Source organism: Mus caroli, unplaced genomic scaffold (genome assembly GCF_978045245.1).
Source record: "Mus caroli unplaced genomic scaffold, Mus_caroli_1 scaffold_17, whole genome shotgun sequence".
Classification (NCBI taxonomy): Eukaryota; Metazoa; Chordata; class Mammalia; order Rodentia; family Muridae; genus Mus; species Mus caroli.
This window is the reverse complement of record NW_028227272.1, coordinates 74,122,163-74,142,728: the sequence shown is the minus strand read 5'-3', so window position 1 is coordinate 74,142,728 and position 20,566 is coordinate 74,122,163. Positions and strand designations below refer to the sequence as shown.

The 20,566-nt window shown below is 39.5% G+C and overlaps 1 protein-coding gene across 2 annotated transcripts in view; it reads right to left on the bottom strand.

Annotated features, from left to right (window-relative positions):
• Usp25 (ubiquitin specific peptidase 25) overlaps positions 1-20,566 on the bottom strand; it is a 108,710-nt gene that overhangs the window by 42,766 nt on the left and 45,378 nt on the right. For both annotated transcript variants that reach the window (XM_085832213.1, XM_085832214.1), the window contains exons 7-11: positions 17,280-17,417; positions 13,059-13,135; positions 6,306-6,379; positions 3,607-3,755; positions 235-362 (exon numbers count right to left, since the gene is read on the bottom strand). In XM_085832213.1, the coding sequence (XP_085688339.1) occupies positions 235-362; positions 3,607-3,755; positions 6,306-6,379; positions 13,059-13,135; positions 17,280-17,417 (566 nt within the window). The remainder of the gene's footprint in view (positions 1-234; positions 363-3,606; positions 3,756-6,305; positions 6,380-13,058; positions 13,136-17,279; positions 17,418-20,566) is intronic.

The following is a 20,566-nucleotide window of genomic DNA, read 5'->3' as shown; positions in this document are numbered from 1 at the left end:
AACTTGTATGATATTAAATCTAACTATTACTACAAAAGGTCAACTGAAGTTTTATAAGATATCAGATATAAAACACAAAAATATTTTAATACTTAAGATTTATAACTATATATTTATAAGATAAAATGAATATACTCCCTTAACAGATAATAAGACGGAAATATCAAGCATTCATAAACCTCAGCTTCAAGGAAATAACAATTTTCACAAACCTACTACTTGCACAAACCGTACCTGTCCAGATATAAAACTTGGGGAAATTCTAGTTTATTGTGAATTTTTTCTGGTCTTCCCAATGCCTGGTTAAATTCAAATCTTGACAGTTCAAATGTTAATACCGGTGGCAATTCAGTGAACCAATGCTGAAAGAAAACGATAACAGACACTTGGTCAGCCTGTTAGATTTCACCATCACGACTTTAAGGTCGGGGTATGATCCTGGCGCTGACATTACTGTACTACAGCACACAGAGGGACTCTGATGGTTTCCTTACAGCTGAACTTCGGTCTGAAGTCCCCATAGCCTTTGTCCACATCAGAGGACAGAGGGAAACCTTATCTACACACTGCTAATCGTCCACAGTTGTAACATTCCAAATTCTCCCTAGGAGGAAAGGACTTCAGAGCCCCATCATCTTCTGTCGAATGCTGAGTGACACTTATTGAAAGCAAGCAGACTGTCAAATCCAAGACTTGACTCAAACGGAAGCAAATCTTTGTCTGAAACACATGCTCACTGTTCTCATCCTAAAACTGGAAAAATGTTATCTTCCTTCTCTCTCTCTTTTTTCTTCCTATTTTTACCTTGAATCTTACAACTATACATTATATTAATGTATGATAAAGATTTCTCATCAACAAAGTTTATACTTGTAAAAGTTTTCAAATATAAACTAGCAATCAATGAGTTAAATTTCTTATTGCTCTGAATGTGTCCTACCCACTCACCCCCCCCCCACACACACACAGTTTGGCAGTTGTTTAGTGAACCACGAAATTTAACATTTTCAAAAAGCTTGTTTTTTATGTAACAAGTTCAAGTTTTACAAAAAGGATGCTATTTGTTTTAAAGGATGAATATACATTCAAAAGCCAATAAGTACAGAGGTGTAAAATGATAAATATTTTTAAGTATTTATAAGCCCTGCAACAAGATACTATTAATCCCATGTTTCAGGTATCATAGCTTTCAGTGCCAAAAACTGGTACCACACACCCCTCATTGACTGCGCACAAACTTAACCTGAACCAAAACCAGGAATAACCATTGCAGGCTGAGGAAAATGGGCTGGGCTAGAATCTTGACGATGGCACCTGTCTCCAAGTGAAGCTGCTAAAGCTAAGTGCTGAGGTGTGGCTCTTTATTCCTCCCAAACACTAAGGATTACTGGCTAAGCAGGGGTTAAATTGAACATGAGTAAGATTTTCCCAGTTAAAATATAAGAAACATGATTTATAAGAGTCCACAAGACCTAATATAATAAGCATCTAAAGATGCAAACGAGAAAAGTCACATGATAGCATGTGGCATAGTTCTTTTTCAAGACTTATTTTCGTTTTTATTTATGTGCGTGTATCTGTGTCTTTGAACCTGTTCGTGTCTTTGTCCATGTCTGTGACTGACATGGGGCCTACGGTCCATCGGAAAACCCTGGATTGAATTCCTGGAGATGGGGTCTCGTGACGTGGAGCTTGGCACTCAACTCACAACTGGAAGAGGAGGGCATGCTCCTTTCTTTTCAGACATCTCTCCCGTCCCTACCCTGTACTTCTTTACCATATCTAAAGTTAGATAAAAATTAAAACATTGTCTCTGATATCTCATAAACAAAGTTCTCATTGATTCCTTAGGATAGTAGTCCCTGCACCATTTTGTGATAATCAAACTGGCAAATATAGTTTTAGAAGAGTAACTTCCTTATTTTACCTCAATACGTTAAATATCATCTTTATAACTAACTTGAGACACATTTTCATTGATGAGAACCTGCAGTGGCAGAGAAAAGTGAGGTGACCCAAACTGTGATAAGGAGGCTGCCGCAGTTTCTGTAACTGGAGAAAGGATGCGCACAGAACATTAGATAGCATGCCTGTATCGGGAATGCATTTTCTCTATCAGCAACAGCCACTTCTGTTCTACTATTAGGTGAAAAGATTTCATTATCTCTGTCTACAGCTCCTGGGGACAAGATTAAGTAATAATAATAATAATTAATAATAATAAAAAGACATTTCCTAAATACACTTTAAGGAATCATTAGTTGTGTACCTAGCCCTGAACTATTAGTATTTTTTTTTTTTTTTTTTTTTTTTTTTGTGGATTTTCGAGACAGGGTTTCTCTGTGTAGCTCTGGCTGTCCTGGAACTCACTTTGTAGACCAGGCTGGCCTCAAACTCAGAAATCCGCCTGCCTCTGCCTCCCGAGTGCTGGGATTAAAGGCGTGCGCCACCACGCCCGGCTAAACTATTAGTATTTTAAGCACAGTAGCATATAAATAGAATTTTTTTCAGCACAATATATTAATTTATTCCCAAAGAAACAAGTATCAATTTCTCGTTAATATAAATTAACATTATCATGCAATGCTTCTTTGGGGGTTGGGTATGGGAAGGAGAAGTGGTCAAAAGGTCTCAAAGACCAGGCTGTCTTGAACCCTGTATGGACCCCAAGCTAGCCTTGAACTAGTGATCTTTGTAGTATGGGGATTAAGAGCATGCACCGACAGCTCAGTACCACTTTGTCCTTCTTAAGCGGCTGATCAGTCACTGCAAATTGTTTTGTTAGAGTCTGAGAAATCTCCTATAAATTATGTCATTCAATTTGCACTTGTCCCTATCCTATCCACTAAAAATGTAACAGGAAATAACACTGAAGATTTATCTATCCTACTACATGGAGCATATGTCCAGATATCAATCAGCAATCGCTTCACAGTGCCTGATTTGGAAGACAATGATTTGTGCTGGTTTCTACAGTAGTGTGCACCTTCTCCAACAGCTGGATGCAGATGGATTGATACATGGATGGTATCAAAGAGAGAAGGAGACTGTTGGCTTTGGAAATTAAATCAGCAATGTAGATAAACAGGTTTGGGGTGTATTAAAAGTCAGTTCTTTCACAAAAAAGTAGGATCTTCCATTGTACCTTATGCAATGAAATAGCAATCTCCTAAGAACAGACATGTGTGCTTTGTAGGAGCCTGGCTTGCTCTACAGAAGCAGACAAATCCCAGGAACACGTGATTGTGAGAGAACATGTGCTGAAGTAAAAACTAACCAGGTTATTTTCATTTTAAGTTAACTACCACGCTGCTAATGACCACTACCTTAATGGGAAATCATAAAACATGAAACGACGTCCTCAAGATAGACAAAGAGACAAAGAGTAAAGAGAAGATAAAAATTTTGAGATTAAAATCTAACATAAATTACATATCAGATATTCTGTACAAGTTTCACAAATATGTCTTAGATTACTATAATTAAATGCAAATACATTTTTGAGTATTCTGTCCGTCATGCCCAGCTATGTGATCAGAACCTTATACTTGCATTAGGCCATGGAAAAGAGAGCAGGAAGGAGGAGGATAGACATGGAGCACTCACCTCCTGGCCTGACTTTCCTGAGTTATCCGAGTGTAAGGATTCGATCTCCCCTTCGATCATGGCGGCCTCCAGGCACTCATGCAGGTCTTTGAACCCGTTCACCTGAAGTGGATACTGACCGAACATTTCAGTGTTCTCAAATTTTTTTCCTATAAGATGGTGGGAGAAGCTAATTAATGTTCTTCAACTTAGCTTTTCAATTACAAAAAGTAAATGCATATATATGAGATATATGGATTCTTTCCCAAACCTGAAAGAGTACCAGTGATGGTGCTCCAGAGAATAATGGGTGAGTAGAACTTTCCTACCTCCACACACACAGGGAGGGAGGGAGGGAGGGAGGGAGAGAGAGAGAGAGAGAGAGAGAGAGAGAGAGAGAGAGAGAGAGAGAGACTAACATGCATGCATTTTTATGCATGTGTGATAATGGCTTACTAGAGCTTTCCACTGGCATATACATATAATGTGTGTGTATTCCTTCACACCTAGCCACAGACAGTAATTATAACTCATATGTATATAAGCTCTAAAGAGAAGACATTGTGCTAACACTGTATGTGTGTTTATATGCACTCATAAATGTGTGTATGTGTGTGGGTGTGAGGGTAGGTGTGTAATTCAGCCTCACTGGAAGACATCACAGACATCCATTTGCCGTAAGCCAACTAATGATTCAGTAAGACAATGGTTATGGATAAGAGAGTATAAAAGAGCTAACCTACTGTTAGGAACAGACAGTAGGGCAGTAAAAACTCCCACAGGCAGTTAACATTTAAACCGAGATTTGAACTTGAAGAGTGAGTAGAAGGTAACTAGGCCAGGTTGTTGGGCTGTGGACTCTTCTTGGGTAAGGAACAGCAAAGTCATAATATTAAGACTCCAAAACTTGGCATGTTTAAGGAACCAAAGAAAGTTAAGCACATCTTGGAGATGTAATGTAGTCAGGTGGGGAGGTCAAGATTTATAATGTCTTTCAGTCTTGCTTATAATTTTCTTACAGAACAATCATAGCCATGAAGGTACAGACTCAGGAGCCCTGTAGCATGCTTTGGTAGACACACATACTATATAATGTATATACATACATACATACATACACACACACACATAAAATGGAGCATGGACAGGAGCATGGACAGGGCTACATAGCTGGGTTGTACACAGGATGCAAACAGCATAACATGAAATTGAAGATTAGAGAGTCCCATATGGCTCCCAAGGACAGTGCATGGTTTCTAGGGACTGAACACATAAGTCTAGGACAACTTTCCCCCGCTGTTGTGCAGCAGTAAAAGCCACTGATTCTGGGTGATCGGGAGATTTCCATTTCAAGAGTTGAGGATGACTCTTCCCTAACTCCTTGCTTCCTAGAAGTGAAATATCCTGGTGGGGAATATGACCGCCTAGGGAACTGTAGAAAAGAAAGGGAGATCAGATGAAGCCCTGAGAAACCCACCTTCACATACAAGAAACATGCACATGCATGTGTGGCTGTGTACACACACACACACACACACACACACACACACACTTTCTAAAATGAATGTATTGTCCCAGAGGCCAGAGAACTTTCTTTTTAAGGAAGAAGCAAGATAAATAAGAGGAGAAAGAGTCAATCCCTAATGCATTAATAGATCAATAAGAACTAAACTGGATTTAATGAGTTTGCTCATAGGTAGAAAAATCAATAACTTCTCAAGATCTACCTTTGTCTGAATCATGGAGCCAGCTACTAAACCAAGGTGTGTAAAACATATAGAGCAATCAAGTGAAACCATGTCCTCACTACAAGGGGCATACATCCTTTTTAGTAGGAATGAATCAGTGCTTATCTTTTTACTTTCTGTAATATGGAGTAGCAGAACACACAGAAACACTTGAGGTGGACTACAGGGGAGAGAAAGAAGTTAAGGACTCAGAAAGGGAAGGGAATGAACTAAAGCTACCTAAGACCATGAGGCCCAGACTCTAAGAGCAGGAAGGGGTGGCTCTTCCATATTCTTAGGTCCTAAAGGGAAAGGTGGAAAGAATGTGGTGAAGGAGTGAATGGGTAGAGCTAATAAAATCTGCTGCTCACATACAGAGGGAATTATATTTTTCTAAAAAGAAATTAAGATGTTGGAATTCAATACAGAGTGTTGGGTAGACATTGCAGGCTTCAAAATAATTCCATGAAAATCCCTCTGAGAGAGAGAGAGAGAGAGAGAGAGAGAGAGAGAGAGAGAGAGAGAGAGAGAGAGAGAGAGAAAGAACTGGAGAACAGACTCTAGTTTTGCAGTTTTGTAGCGCAGGTACATAGAGTTCCTTCCTTTCCCTCATGGTTCAGAGTTCTTACACACAAAACATTACAGCTATCCTTTTGTGAACTCAGCAACACTCAGGTACTCAGTATCCGGAGAGGGGCAGTGAAGAGTTTCACAACAGTCAGAGAGGTGGGAGAAAGGCAGAATTAGGTGTCTTAATGGACAGCAGGAGGTAAGGGGAGTGCGAACAGAAAAGGCCTGAGAGGAGCAAAAGTCAGGTCACCAGGAGTGAAGTCCTCCAAATGCCGAGGATGCTTTGCAGGGATGTTAACGAAGCAGCAGCTACTAGGAGAGTAGACCCAGTTAAAGATGAAGAGCAGCAGCACACACAGGCAAATACAGAAGACCCAATAGGAAACATCCTGCCTTGTAATGAAAGCAAACGGGTGACTTTACCTTCAAGCACTCCCATGGCTAGGAATCTTCCATAGAACAGCTCTACCATAGGGTTCTTTGGCTTCTCTTCATCCCTAAAGCAGGTTTAAAAGATAGAAAAATGCTTATCACTTTCAGATCTCTAAATCATTGAGAATGCATCAAAGTAACCATTACATGGAACAATATATGGCAAGATGATGTCATGTGCATGGCTATCATGCACACAGCTCTGCTATTTACTGTGTCACCCTGGGCACAGCTCCTAAATGTATTCTTCAATGTCTTCACCTGTCAGCTAAGGATAATTTCAGTCATTGAGCATGCAGGATAGATATGAGGGCTGAATGAGTTACTGCAGGGGACCAGCACAGAAGAGAAGCCAGCTCTGCTCATAAGGTCACAGCTCTTCCTGTTCTCGCTGTCTATTTCCATCTCAGACGTTCAGGCTTCTATGGCACTGGCCGTATTGGGAAGAGAAGAGATTGCTCAATCCAAAGAAGTTTCTGGAAAGAAGCTAAGTCTTTCCCCACATTTACAAAGAGAAGTCATAGAAACCACAGCAGCGACTGTCACCAGTGAGGAACCTAATGCCGTGACTCTGAAGCAGAGGACCACAGTGTGGGTGTCCCTTCCTACGGTCAGACAGTTGTCCCAAGCTGCCCCGCATGAGATAGTTCCCTTCTTGTTTGAAGAGCAGCAGTCTTTACATTATCTTTTTAGTACCTATAGTAAGCATCTTTAAAAGACGCTATTTTCCTGGTCTGTATAAAATGTTGAGATGTATTCACAACTATATGAAATTTTAATTTTGTGTTTAAATTAATCAATCTGGCTTGTGAAGTTCTACTTTCAATGAGAGAAACAACCATCAGGTTCTTGCTCCCTATGTGTGACACATGTCATCCTTAGACCCATGTAAGGCTCACTCCCTCAGGCCTCACCGCAATCCCATCCTCTCTGTGCTTCTGTGTCTGAGGGTGACAACTTGATGCCTCATATGTAAATGACCTGGTATTTGTCTGTTCCATGATTAATTTAACTTCACTTAATGTGACTTCAAGGTCCATCCGTGAAGCACCAGAATATTCCATTTACTGGAAGCTGGATTTTGTTCACTTAATCAGTGGAGATTTGGCCAATGGGTATACAACTTTTGTAGCATGGGTATACAGATACTTCTTCAGACTCTGTTTTCAACTTATTAGTACACATGCCCACAAGTTAAGATGCAGATTTAAAGACTCTTCTTTTAATCTTTTAGAGAACTATCACAGTATGTTCTTGGCCTGCTGCTATACGATTTCTTATATCAACATTGTACAAAGACCCTGACGTCACATTGTTTGGTATCATTTATTTCAGCTGCCATAAGGGTGAGAAGTGGTCTGATGCAATCCACAACAAGGCATGTTATATAACTTGCTTTCACCAATACAATGGAGGCAAAAGTGGCATGAGACCTTGCTGGGCAGAAATCTTGAGAGTTAGTGTTAATTTTTACTGCCAGGTTAACATGGTGAGCTTATGCCTAGCAGAGGTTTCTGTTGCTCTGCAGCCCTAAGTAAGTAGAGGAAGGACACTGACTTACATGCTGGGGGCATGAAAGGGAATAATAGAAGTCATTAGTTTGGGAGTTGTCACCCACACAATTATATAGCCCCACCAGCTAACAGCTGATAAACTAGGTGTTTATATGTTATTGTTATACCACAATGACTTACTCTCTAGACACCTTTATAATAAATATTTGTCTGAAGTGTTGCAATCAAAGTTTCTGGAGACTGATTTGACACAGAAGAAAATATTCAAAAATCAAAAACTCTGACTCTTTGGATATAATTACTAACATGCATAGACATGTTCAGGTAGAAAATCAACATTCTGGGCCTCTCTCCTTTCCAGTCACACAAATTACCTCTCAGAAAGAATAATGACCTATCTGATGACTTTGACTTCATAATTTTGCAGAATTAGCTAGGAGTGAATGGCTATACTAATTCTGAATGCTTATTACTTGTTCCAAACTGTGTGTGTGAATTCTGCCATACTCTGCACTGAAGGATTCCACGGCTTTGCCTGGTATGGGATTTCAGAAATTCTCTACTGTGGTCTTCGTCACATCCTCCCAGATGCTCTTTACTCTAAGCCTCAGAAAAAGGACCTCAGACTGTGCTCACTTCAGTAGAAACAGGAGAAACACAACTGAAAGGAAACCAAGAAGGAATACAAAGTTGGAAGGTGGAGGAAATAAAACTTACTACCAAAGGCAAAGGGAAAAGAAACTTCGCTGGAGAGAGCACTAAGACTATCATTGGAGAATGAACGCCGCTATAACAGAAAGGCTACCACAGAAGAACACCATGTTCTGGAGCAAGTGAGTCAATGGTTGGGAAGCTCTGGTGAGTGTCTCGCTAGGTGTTTGTGGCCTCTGCCTCAAAGATAATGTATGTAGAATTGTGGGAGAATAGGTTAGTTTCTCATCAAAGAAGAAACAGGATCACTCCTCTACGTCCTTAAACGTTGGCAAAACCAGAGAATGTACTTCATGATGGGCACAGCAAAGCATCTCAAATCAGGTTAACATCACCAGAAAGAATTTAAAACTGCTCAAAAGGAAATGAGGAAATATTTCCAATAAAATTTAAGATGTAAACAAGAAACCAGGAGGGGAAAAAAAACTGTTTTCTGAACGTTTTAGAAAAAAGACAAACTTGGACATTAGTTTAGAAACCACGAGTAGGATCAAAAAATGTAATAAAAATTTAGTAGGCAAAAGAATGGTTAAGCAAACTGGATAGTGGAAGGTAGAAGGTTATAATAGATGAAAGGTGATCAAGCAGCGTGCTTTCGGATACATTCTATGATGGTTACCTGAGAGGAAAACTGGGACGTTCAGGGCAGGCATCATAGTACAGAGAACCTCCGAGAGCAATGGTTTACAATAAGGTACAGTGACTGCTCAATTCGGTTAACTTTATATTCAACTACTTTGGGGCATTGGAAGGCCAGCTTACAGAGCAAGAAGCATGAGATTTCCTAAGACAGAAACAAACTCTGAGGGAACACGGGCATGGAATGATCTCACACTTGGGAACACGATGATCTGATGGACCAGCCCATCTATTCCAGGACAGGACTGGACAAAGAATGAAACAAGAATGAGGGACAATATGGAGAGGCCAACTCAGCTTTCACTAATCTTCCCTTCAAGGAACCAATCAAGGTGTCACCAGAGGAAGACATCTGAACGACAGCAAATGTAAAAGGCAAAGAGTAAACAAACAGGAAGACAATATCCAAAACACTACAATTTAACTCAAGCCTTCTGTTTTATGTTCATTTCTGTTGATGCGATAAAATACCCAGACCAAAAAGCAGCTTATGAGAATGGGAGAAAAACTTTATTTGGCTTATAATCCTGAGTAACAGCCCAACATTTCAGAACAGTGACCAAGGCAGGAGCTTCAGATAGCTGCTCCCATCATATCCACAGAAAACCTACTGCCCTCATGTGCCTGTTTACATTAGCTAGCTTTCTTCACTGTTACACAACTAGGGCTCAGTCCATGCTATGGCGCTGCCCACATTCAGGGTAGATTTTCCCACCTTGATGAATAAGAGATCCCCACACCTGCTCACATAGCAACTGCTCTAGATACTTCTTCAGTCAAGGTGCTCTCCTCTGCAGAATCTTTAAAACTAACCATCATAAGGTCCTAAGAGAAGGAATGGGACAGACACACACAAACAAACACACAGGTATATGACACTTCAAAAGATGTAACATCAAGAGGCTGAAGATGGCTCAGTGTTTAAGAATGCTTCTTCTGTTCCTATAGAAGCCATAGGTTTGCCTCCCAGCATCCTCATAAAATCTAACAACAACCTGCAACTCAAGTCTCAGGATTTCAACAATGTCTTTTGGCCTATACAGGCATTGGGCCTTTACATGGTATATGCATACACTAATTTAAAACATTCATACACATAATAAGTCACTTAGAAAAAAAGATACAGCATTAAGAAATATATTCAAGACTTGGGACCCCCAAAGTAAGTCCAGAATCTTCCTGCAAAGGCATTATCTCCACTGGATGCTAGGTCTTAGGTCTCAGAAACATCAAGAGCAGATTCAGTGCTGAACTTTCATAGGAAGATTTGAATGCATAGCTAAGATGAAGCTAAAACAGAAACGAGCCTGTCTACAGTTAGCAGTTACGCAGCAGAACACATTCCGAGAGACAGTCTCAGTCAGAAAGGGGTTATTACAATCTGTTCAGCTGTGTTCTGATGATCTCAGCATCAAATGATCTCAGAAGAAAAATGCACACTAAGAGTTTGGAAGGACAGAAAGGGACACCTGATGACAGGGTAGTCAATGTCTTAAACTTCTACACAAACCAAAAAGAAAGCAGCTTTCAAATGCCTATACCTGAAACAGTTTGCAAAATGTTTAATTTTTTCCATCAAATACTACATATTTGGTGCTAAGTTAATTTTACTTTTTTATTTTAATTGGTTGTATGTTTTTATTAGCAATACAAATATTGACTATTTCCTTTTTAATTTCAATTTTTTATAATTTTATGTACTTATATAATGAATTTTACTTTTTCACTTCTCACTTACTGAAGCGCTTTCTCCTAATAGGTCACTTCCGACATTCAAGGCATGTTTCTGTGTGTGAGCCCCTGAGGATAACTAGAGTTTCCTGCCAGAGCATGACTAAGAGGTTATTTATTGAAGAAAGCAAATTATCAGATGCTACAGTGAAGAAAATGATGCCCTGTCCCTAACAACTGTTAAGTGCCAAGAGTCCCTCAATTCCCACAGCAAATCCACAATGAAATGTTCATGGGCCCAACCTTGTACAGATAAACAGCTACCTTGAGTTCTTGAGTGCAAAGGCTCTGCCGTGTAAGAAAGGGCCTTTTGTGCTGAGCATCTCTCATTCTCTGGACCTTCCACTGTGCACCTCCTCCTTGTATGCTGTGAACTGAACCTTGAAGAGTGGTAAAGCTCTCCCACTTAGTGCTGAGCACTTCATTATCTCTAAGTCTTAACACACTGCCCAGTTAATCACTACCTACAGCAGAAGAAGCTTCTGATTAAACTTGGCCCTGAAGTTTAATTAAACTCTGGGTAAGTTTCTCTGAGCTTCCTTTCCATTAACAGGCAGTGGTCTGCAAGCTACTCTCTGTTACTTGCTGCCATTCTGCAGAACCAAAACCATTAGGGGTTTTTCCAGCTTATGCTTCACCCTAAATTTCTGCCATTACTCTGAAAACAACTTAAGGTAGAATTACACTAAACTGTGCCAATGTCGAAGGCTCTGTGCTGGTGCTCACTGTGGACGTGCCCTAATAAACTTCTGAAATCTAAAACTAAGCATCCTCAGCGCAGCATCAGCACCGCTAGAGCATCACAGGTATTTAAGTGACAGTCCATCGCTGCAGGTGAGGTTACTATGGACCCACGGACACTAAAGGGCTGGGACCTTGTTTTTAGTATTATTAATTGATTTGTATACACAAGGCAAAGTAATCTAAATGGATTATTTAAATTATTCAGTCTTAAATTTCCAGGTATAACTCCTTTGAATTTTTCCTTAAAAGATCAATGAGATATTTCAAACAATTTAAGTTCACTGCAAACCATGGTAACATGAGGCTGAAAAAGTTTAAACAAAAAAAAAATTAATAGAAGGAAATTATTTTCGGAGAATGGAAGGAAGGTAATATTTTGAGCCTACTATTTCCACCTGCGTTCTACATATTGTTTAAAGCATGCTGCAGATCTCATGAGAGAGCCCTTGAGTAACAGTCTAAGTGGTTGTGTAAGCGAATACACAAAGATGGAGCTGGGGAGATAGCAGTGCTTGTGGCCCTTGCAGAAAACCTAGATTTAGTTCCTAGAATGCACATAGCTACTACAAACCACCTCAGACTCTAATTCCAGGGAATCTGATACCTTCTTCTTCCAATATGTCTACAGGCAGTGCAGACATATGTGCTCCACATACATACATGCAGACAAAGCACTCATACACATTAAATAAGCATAAAAAATCTTAAAATAAAAAATCATGGAAAAACACATAAAAGATCAGGAGTGTGGCCGCAGGAGGCTCAGCAAACTCCAAGCTGATGAGAAATCTTCCTTTTTGAAAGTGAGTGAAGGGCACCTGAGAACCAGCATCCTACTGATCGGTCCTAGTCCCCATACACACAAATCTGAGAACCAACATCCCCCTGACCAGTCCTAGTCCCCATACACCCCCCTGACCGGTCCTAGTCCCCATACATCCCACTGACCAGTCCTAGTCCCCATACATTCCCCTGACCAGTCCTAGTCCCCATACACACACAAAACAGCCAAGGCTTTGTGCTTAGATGAAGAATGAACAGGATTCTGGAGGTGGAATTGTTCATCCTGTCCTCAGGGTCACAGAAAGGACTTAATATGAAGGAAAATATTTTTAAATTTATGCCCAACTAACCCCTTCTCCCTCAAGAAATCCTGAATGCAAGAAAAACACAAGGCTGCAAGGTTAGTACTTTCGGGAATTGAGTTTTAAATCTTACATCAAGCCTGACAGTAGAAACTGACACTACCTGAAACTTGTTACTGCGGCTTCTAAACAGCCTTTTAATAATACAGATAATACTGGGACTCCCAAAAGTCTCTCTCGGCTGCACATTTGTACTGTACCAAGAGAAGAAAACGACTGTCGCTTACTCACTTCACCATCTGTAAACATCAGTGACTTACGTTTCCTCTTCAGCTTTCATTTGGAAGGCATCTTCCAACCAGTCCAATAACTTGTGTGTAAACTCACTCACATCTTGCTGTGGAAAGAAAAAAAGGTTGATTGGGACTTGATCCTACTAGCAAAGATCCTGGAGGCTGTACATGAACCCTTCCAGGTAGTCACTCCTCAGGAAAGGCTCATGTGGCTGTCTCATAAAATGCGATGCATTTCCATGATTTAACCAGGACACAGTATTATAACCACAAGGTTCTGTTTTAGGAAATACACACACTCAAATGTAACAAACGAGTTTATAAAAATAATTATATACTCTGACATGAATCAATGAAATGAACACTTTCTTTCACTGACTAAGTGTTGCTCTTAACACTCTAGTGTTACATAGTCAAACACGACTGATGTCAGGACAAAAATCTATGTATCTCCTTGGGAAAAATGGCAGCAAAAGAACATTTTACTCACTTAGAACCTCAAAAAGTGCCTTTAACTGATTATGGCCCTTTGAGAAATTCACCTCATGGTGAATTCAGCTCAGATAAAAGTGACCCCCAACCCAAGGATGGCCATCTACGTGGGGCACAGAACAAGAGAAACAAGGACACACATGAGTACAGACAGAGATCAAAACTAGCCTTTTTTGGGCCAAGAATACCAGAACAGGACCAGAGGCAGGGAGGACGCTGCTTCTGAGATTGAGCACAGCTCTGGTAAGCATTTTAACTCCAAAACCCGTGACCTCTGGGTCTGCAAATCATTTCCCATTGTTCCTGAGCCTAGAGATTTAAATTGATTTGTAAATGTTCACCTTTTTAAACAATTTTAATCTTGAAGATTGTAGCTAAAAAGAACCACCATTTTCTATTTATTGTGAGTCTTGCAAAGAATTATTCCCTGTCCTTTTATGTAACCAATAGAAAATTTACAATTACAGCTACAGTTACAAAGGTTTAGCAAAGCTCCTTCTGATGAACAAGTGAGGTCTTCACTGTCACAAAGCATTGTGAGCTGCAGGGAAGGGACAATGGGTACAATTCACAGAAGCCCACTCATCAAAGACTGGGTCACCATTCCAGACATGTCATATTCTGGGAGAATGTAAAACAAGTCCACGGTAATTAAAAACTAAGCATAATATTAATTATAAGTACATATTTTATCCACTCACTAATGTGAATGTCAGAAGCATATACTTTTAAATCCTCTAGAAAAAAAACAAAAAGCAACAATCATACAACTATTCTATACACGCAAAGGAGAGGCCTCACACGCACTATAGCATTTACAAGCACAGAGCAGCAAAACCCAAGCCATCTTCTTGAGGACTTTGCCTATCCGGAAAGAGCCCCACCTCTGTTCCACCTTTAAGTGGTAACAGACAAAAAGATCGGTGGCTTCTGTAGAAAGCAGAAAAAAAGTAAACTTCGAAAGCATACAGAAGAAAACCTGGCAAAGAACGGAAGTGAGCTTGGGCAAAATTAATTTGTATACAGAGCAGCAACTAGAAAGGACTGCCATCCATTCCCAAAGAGAAGGCTACAGAAATAAGTTATAAATGGATAAATGAAGAAGACAAGACATCTGGAAGCAAAAGTAGTGTTTTAAAACTGGCAGTTTGGGAATCGGGGAATACTATTCTAATTATTTTAGCTTGTGTTAGTGTTGCCGTAGTAAGAAAAAATAAGTTTGTTCCTACCAAAGGGTTTGGAAAGTACAAAGAGCACTTGGCTGTTTGGGGAAAATTTTTAAGAGGAAACACCACAATTGAAAATGTTCTGTGTCATGCTCCACTATGTTCATAGCAGCCTTATTTATAATAGCCAGAAGCTGGAAAGAACCCAGATGCCCCTCAACAGAGGAATGGATACAGAAAATGTGGTACATTTACACAATGGAGTACTACTCAGCTATTAAAAAGAATGAATTTATGAAATTCATAGCCAAATGGATGGACCTGGAGGGCATCATCTTGAGTGAGGTAACACAATCACAAAGGAACTCACACAATATGTACTCACTGGTAAGTGGATATTAGCCCAAAACTTAGGATACCCAAGATATATAATACAATCTGCTAAGCACATGAAACTCAAGAAGAATGAAGACCAAAGTGTGGACCCTATGCCCCTTCTTAGAATTGGGAACAAAACACCCATGGAAGGAGTTACAGAGACAAAGTTTGAAGCTGTGACGAAAGAATGGACCATCTAGAGACTGCCATATCCAGGGATCCACCCCATAATCAGCTTCCAAACGCTGACACCATTGCATACACTAGCAAGATTTTGCTGAAAGGTCCCAGATATAGCTGTCTCTTGTGAGACTATGCCGGGGCCTAGCAAACACAGAAGTAGATGCTCACAGTCAGCTAGTGGATGGATCACAGGGCCCCCCAATGGAGGGGCTAGAGAAAGTACCCAAGGAGCTAAAGGGATCTGCAACCCTATAGGTGGAACAACATTCTGAACTAACCAGTACCCCGGAGCTCTTGTCTCTAGCTGCATATGTATCAAAAGATGGCCTAGTCGGCCATCACTGGAAAGAGAGGCCCATTGGACACACAAACTTTATATGCCCCAGTACAGGGAAACGCCAGGGCCAAAAAATGGGAATGGGTGGGTAGGGAAGTGGGGGGGGGGGAGGGTATGGGGGACTTTTGGGAGAGCATTGGAAATGTAATTGAGGAAAATATGTAATAAAAAAATAAAAAATAAATAAAAAAAAGAAAATGCTGTGTCTGCGTATATTTTATATACAAGGTAAAAATTTAAAAACAGAAAAGAAAACGGTAATAAACACATTCTTTTTCATGCATCCTGCTCTAAACTTTCATTTCATGAACCCAAAATCCAAAGCTCACTACCCCCAGACAGGGCAGGGCCTCACTACCCCAGGGCAGGGCGGAGCCTCACTACCCTCAGGCAGGGCGGGGCCTCACTACCCTCAGGCAGGGCGGAGCCTCACTACCCCAGGGCAGGGCGGGGCCTCACTACCCCCAGGCATGCTGAACCTCACTACTTCCAGGCAGAGCTCCCCAGAACGTGGTACCCATTGGAGCACTTGATTGCTGTCATCTTTTTCAATTTTTATTATTTTCTACATCGATGTGTGCTCCTACTTGTATTCTTGGTCTCTCAGACTCTTCAATTAGCAATGCTAGTTTATAGATACCGACTGTTTTTTAGAAATAATCTCAAACATTGTTTATACCAAATGTTATTATAAAGGGACTATGATATTACCATTAAAAGCAAGAAAAATAACTAAAGCAGTGTTTTCAAAAAAAAATTCTTTTATAGGTAATTAAAATTACTCTCTATTAGCTAAATCAGGGTCAAGAAAATCATATGATTTTAGATTATTACATCTAGATTATTACAAGTTTGTTTAACTTGCTACTTATGGAACTGGAGTGATGACTCAGAAGTTGAGTACTGAGGACTCTTGCAGAGGATCCATATTCGATTCCCAACACTTACACAGTGGCTCTAAACCATCTGTAATGATCCAGGAGACCCAATTCTCCTCTAGCCTCCAGGCACACAGAAAACATGCAACACAAACTCCAGTCACATAAAATTTTAACTAATTTTTAATTATATGGATATTCTTAATTTTGTTCATTGGTTTTCCTCATCAACTCCCATCACTCTACAAATTACCCATGCACTATTTATTTATTTATTTATTTATTTATTCATTCATTCATTTATTTGGTTTTTCGAGACAAGGTTTCTCTGTGTAATCCTGCCTGTCCTGGAACTCACTCCGGACCAGGCTGGCCTTGAACTCAGAAATCCGCCTGCCTCTGCCTCCCAGGTGCTCGGATTAAAAGCGAGTGCCACTACTGCCCGGCTCCCACACATTTGTCTTTGTTTTGTTTTGTTTTGTTTTGTTTTTTGTTGTTTTGTTTTGTTTTGTTTTTCGAGACAGGGTTTCTCTGTGTAATCCTGCCTGTCCTGGAACTCACTTTGTAGACCAGGGTGGCTTCGAACTCAGAAATCCGCCTGACTCTGCCTCCCAAGTGCTGGGATTAAAGGCATGCGCCACCTCCAATTTGTTCACTCTTTGCTTAATTTAGATTCTCTCCCAAATAATAAAATAATGATTCAATGGCTTCAAGTTCAAGTTTAGTAGTGCCATCCTAACTCAGCGGACACCCTTGGAAAAGAGGATGAGGATTTTCTAAGGTTAAGTGAAAACAGGAAGAGCCAGGAAGCTACCTGCTGTGAGTCATTGGATTTGAAGGCATCCTTCAGAATCTCAACTGCTCTGGATGGATCAACATATTTCCTCTTGGTACCAACAAGAAGTGCAAACAGATACCTCAGTTCCCGCATAAAAGGCAAATTCCGATGTTCCTGCAGAAGGAAGAAAAAAGAAGAAAAGAAATGCAACCCAATAAAATCAGCAAACTCTTCACTCATCAACCGATACTTCAACAGGAGGCAGGAAGTTAAAGAGCATCTATTAATTAGGCCCTCTGTCTCATTAAAAAAGACTATCAGTGACAAGACTCGAAGACAAACCTCAAAGAGCTACGACAGAGGACCTCAAGCTAGCCTCACAATTTCTGCATAAATGCCACATATTCATAGCGAATTATGTCACTACGCAGCCAAGAATATCCACCTCATTTAGGTCTGTTCTTTAGACTCTTCCATTCATCAGGGTGCAGCTGCTTGTGACAAGGGGACAAGAAGAGTGTGTCAGTGTTCAGAGAGAGCTCAGCACACCAGGCACCATCTGAGCCCTGAGCGCTGGGCTCCAGGAATCCCACTGAAACAAAGGACCCTGCTCATGCTGGAGCGCTCCAGACTCACCAGGCAGCAGAGCCTCCAAACACATTGCATGGATCTAGTGCTCTAAATAAGGACGACCAACCACCACTCGTCATACAATGACCCTGATCACTGAACTAATGTTAAGGCTCTTGTCTAGTCCTTACAGAATGTCCTAATAAACACAAATATCCATTTATATATACTACTTTAGATTTATTAATAAAATTATTTTATATTTATTTTGGAAATTATAAGATTTAGTGTAAATGTATTTTAATTACTGCATTTTTTTTCAATTTAAATGTTTAGTAAGTATAATGTTAGCAAAAGCATTAGTCAGATCAAACCCAAACTTGAAATCTTAATTTTATTCTCATTATGATTACACACTTCTCAATGATTTCAACATATCTTTTCTTTTCTTTTCTTTTTTTTCCCACACAAAGCAGGTTCTCAACTCTAACTGGTTGGTTATATCAAACCTTCTGGGACAAAAAGCTTTTAGTCAGTATTTATTTTAAAGCAAAAACAAAAAAGAAAGAAACCATTCTTGAAATGATTTTATTAATGCTTCAGGGCAGAAATTCAGCTCTCATAATAATAGTCTTTACAACAGTAATTTTAGGATAAATCTTAAAATACTATTAAATATGGGAAGGTTTTTAGTTTGCATAATTGGTATTTCTTTAACAATATCAATATAGATAATTTTATATAACTGACATTCAGAGTAATAAAACCTACATAGAAACCATTGTTCTCTCAATGCACTACGAGGGGAGTCCTGAGAAAGAAGTAGAAATTCAAAGATTTACTTAACCTCCAAACTATGTACACCATTGAAGCATTCTCACATAGTGCTAATCACTAATGCTGAATACCATTTCTGACCCATAAAGAGCTGTAAATAACACCTACTTAAATATAATATGTTCTATCAGCAGTAGTAAAAGGCAACACACGCACATGAAAACTTTTAACTCTTTCAACAACTGCACTATATAAGTTAACTTTTAAAAGTAGAAATACTATAAAATTTAGTCTACCCAATAATTTCCCAAAATACCCTGTTTTCTTGACATCTATTTCTCCATTATCATTCCACCTATGACAAATGAAGGCAATCCTTATAAAGTATATGGATGTAAGCAACATTTTATTAATCAAAAGACATTCTGCCAAGATTATTTGGAAAGTAAAATACTATGAAACATTTGTCTCAGCCCATAACTGCAGCTAGAAAAATCTGACTATCAAAAGGCATCACATCGCTCAGTATAACAGAGCAGCTGCTCTATTGACTGGATTATGAAAAACCAAGCACACATAAAAACTTCAGCACTCTTTTTATTTACTTTTGTAAACAGGCTTGTACTGCGCATGAGCTATAGCACAAGCCAGTGGTACTGCACTGTAGTTTAAATACAATTTTACCCAAGATGCTGGTTAGCTGCTGCTGAAAATAATGTCAAAATTCTTGTGAAGACACACACTTTCATCCTATTATAAAAAAACTTCAGGGGGCTTGGAATATTGTCAACTCAAAGATTTTCTCTACGTGGGATGATGATCCATCAATTTTCAGATACCAAGTATTCTATACCGGAAACTTATCAACAGCTAAAGTAACTGTATACAATTCTATTCTAACCTTTATCTAAAATATGAACTGACTCTTAATGAATCCTGTCTCTTATTTAAAATGTACACAAAGTTTGTGGGAAGCTTTATTTTCTTAAAAAGATCATTTTACCAGTGCATGCTAACGACATCTCTGTAATAAAATTAACCCAACCCCTGGTATATTCTGTATTTTAACAAATTGGTTTTTAGGTTCAATGTAATATCAACCTGTCATGTGGTCAATGCAAATTCACTATTTAAAGAAAATGGCGAATGTTATATGGAAACCTTTAAAGCAAAAAAATACCTTTCAGTATCTCAAATTGAGTTAACATAAATCTATGACTGACAATTCACCATAATTGTGACACTGGTTTTCTGCATAAGCGTGTTTCAAAGAATGGAAACTGTGACTCTCCTTCCACTGCAAGAAATAAACTTCTCTCAGATGGGCTCCTTCACACTCGTGTAGCGTGTGCTCAGGCCGCACGCCCGTAGCCTGTGCTGAGTGGCCCAAAAGACCTCTGCTATAGAAACACTAAGAATGCCTAGCTTTTAAATCAGGTTACCTAGTGTGCTTGGTTTTATTCAAACTGTGAAAAATAAGAGACTGAAGTCTTCACAGTAAAATGAAAGAAATAAAAGGTAAACACGACACACACACACACACACATCTATAGTTGCAAGTAATTCTAACTAATGACATATAAATTATGCACGCCTTCTACCAGGACTTGAGAAGGGAGAACGGATGATACTAACGTGATACAGACAGGCAGCGGTCCAAGAGTTCCCTTCAAAACTGGTAACACTTGAAGAGCTTTGCTTCATTTCTCTAGTAGGATGGACCTGACAAACCGTTCTGATTCCCCTTTAAAAAGCAGTTGTTCTTTAGCCTGAGCCGACCCAGAAATTACAGCTTAAAAGTTGGCTTCACCTCAGGCTTTCTTTCCTCTGGTGTGCATTATAAATATTTCATGTATTTGCAGAAATAAATGGTTTTAAAATTTAAACACTAAAAGGAAAATGTAACTAAATAATTTATCACTGTAACAATGGGTCACACAAAGTTCATTACATCACTGAAACCTAAAACTTCATCT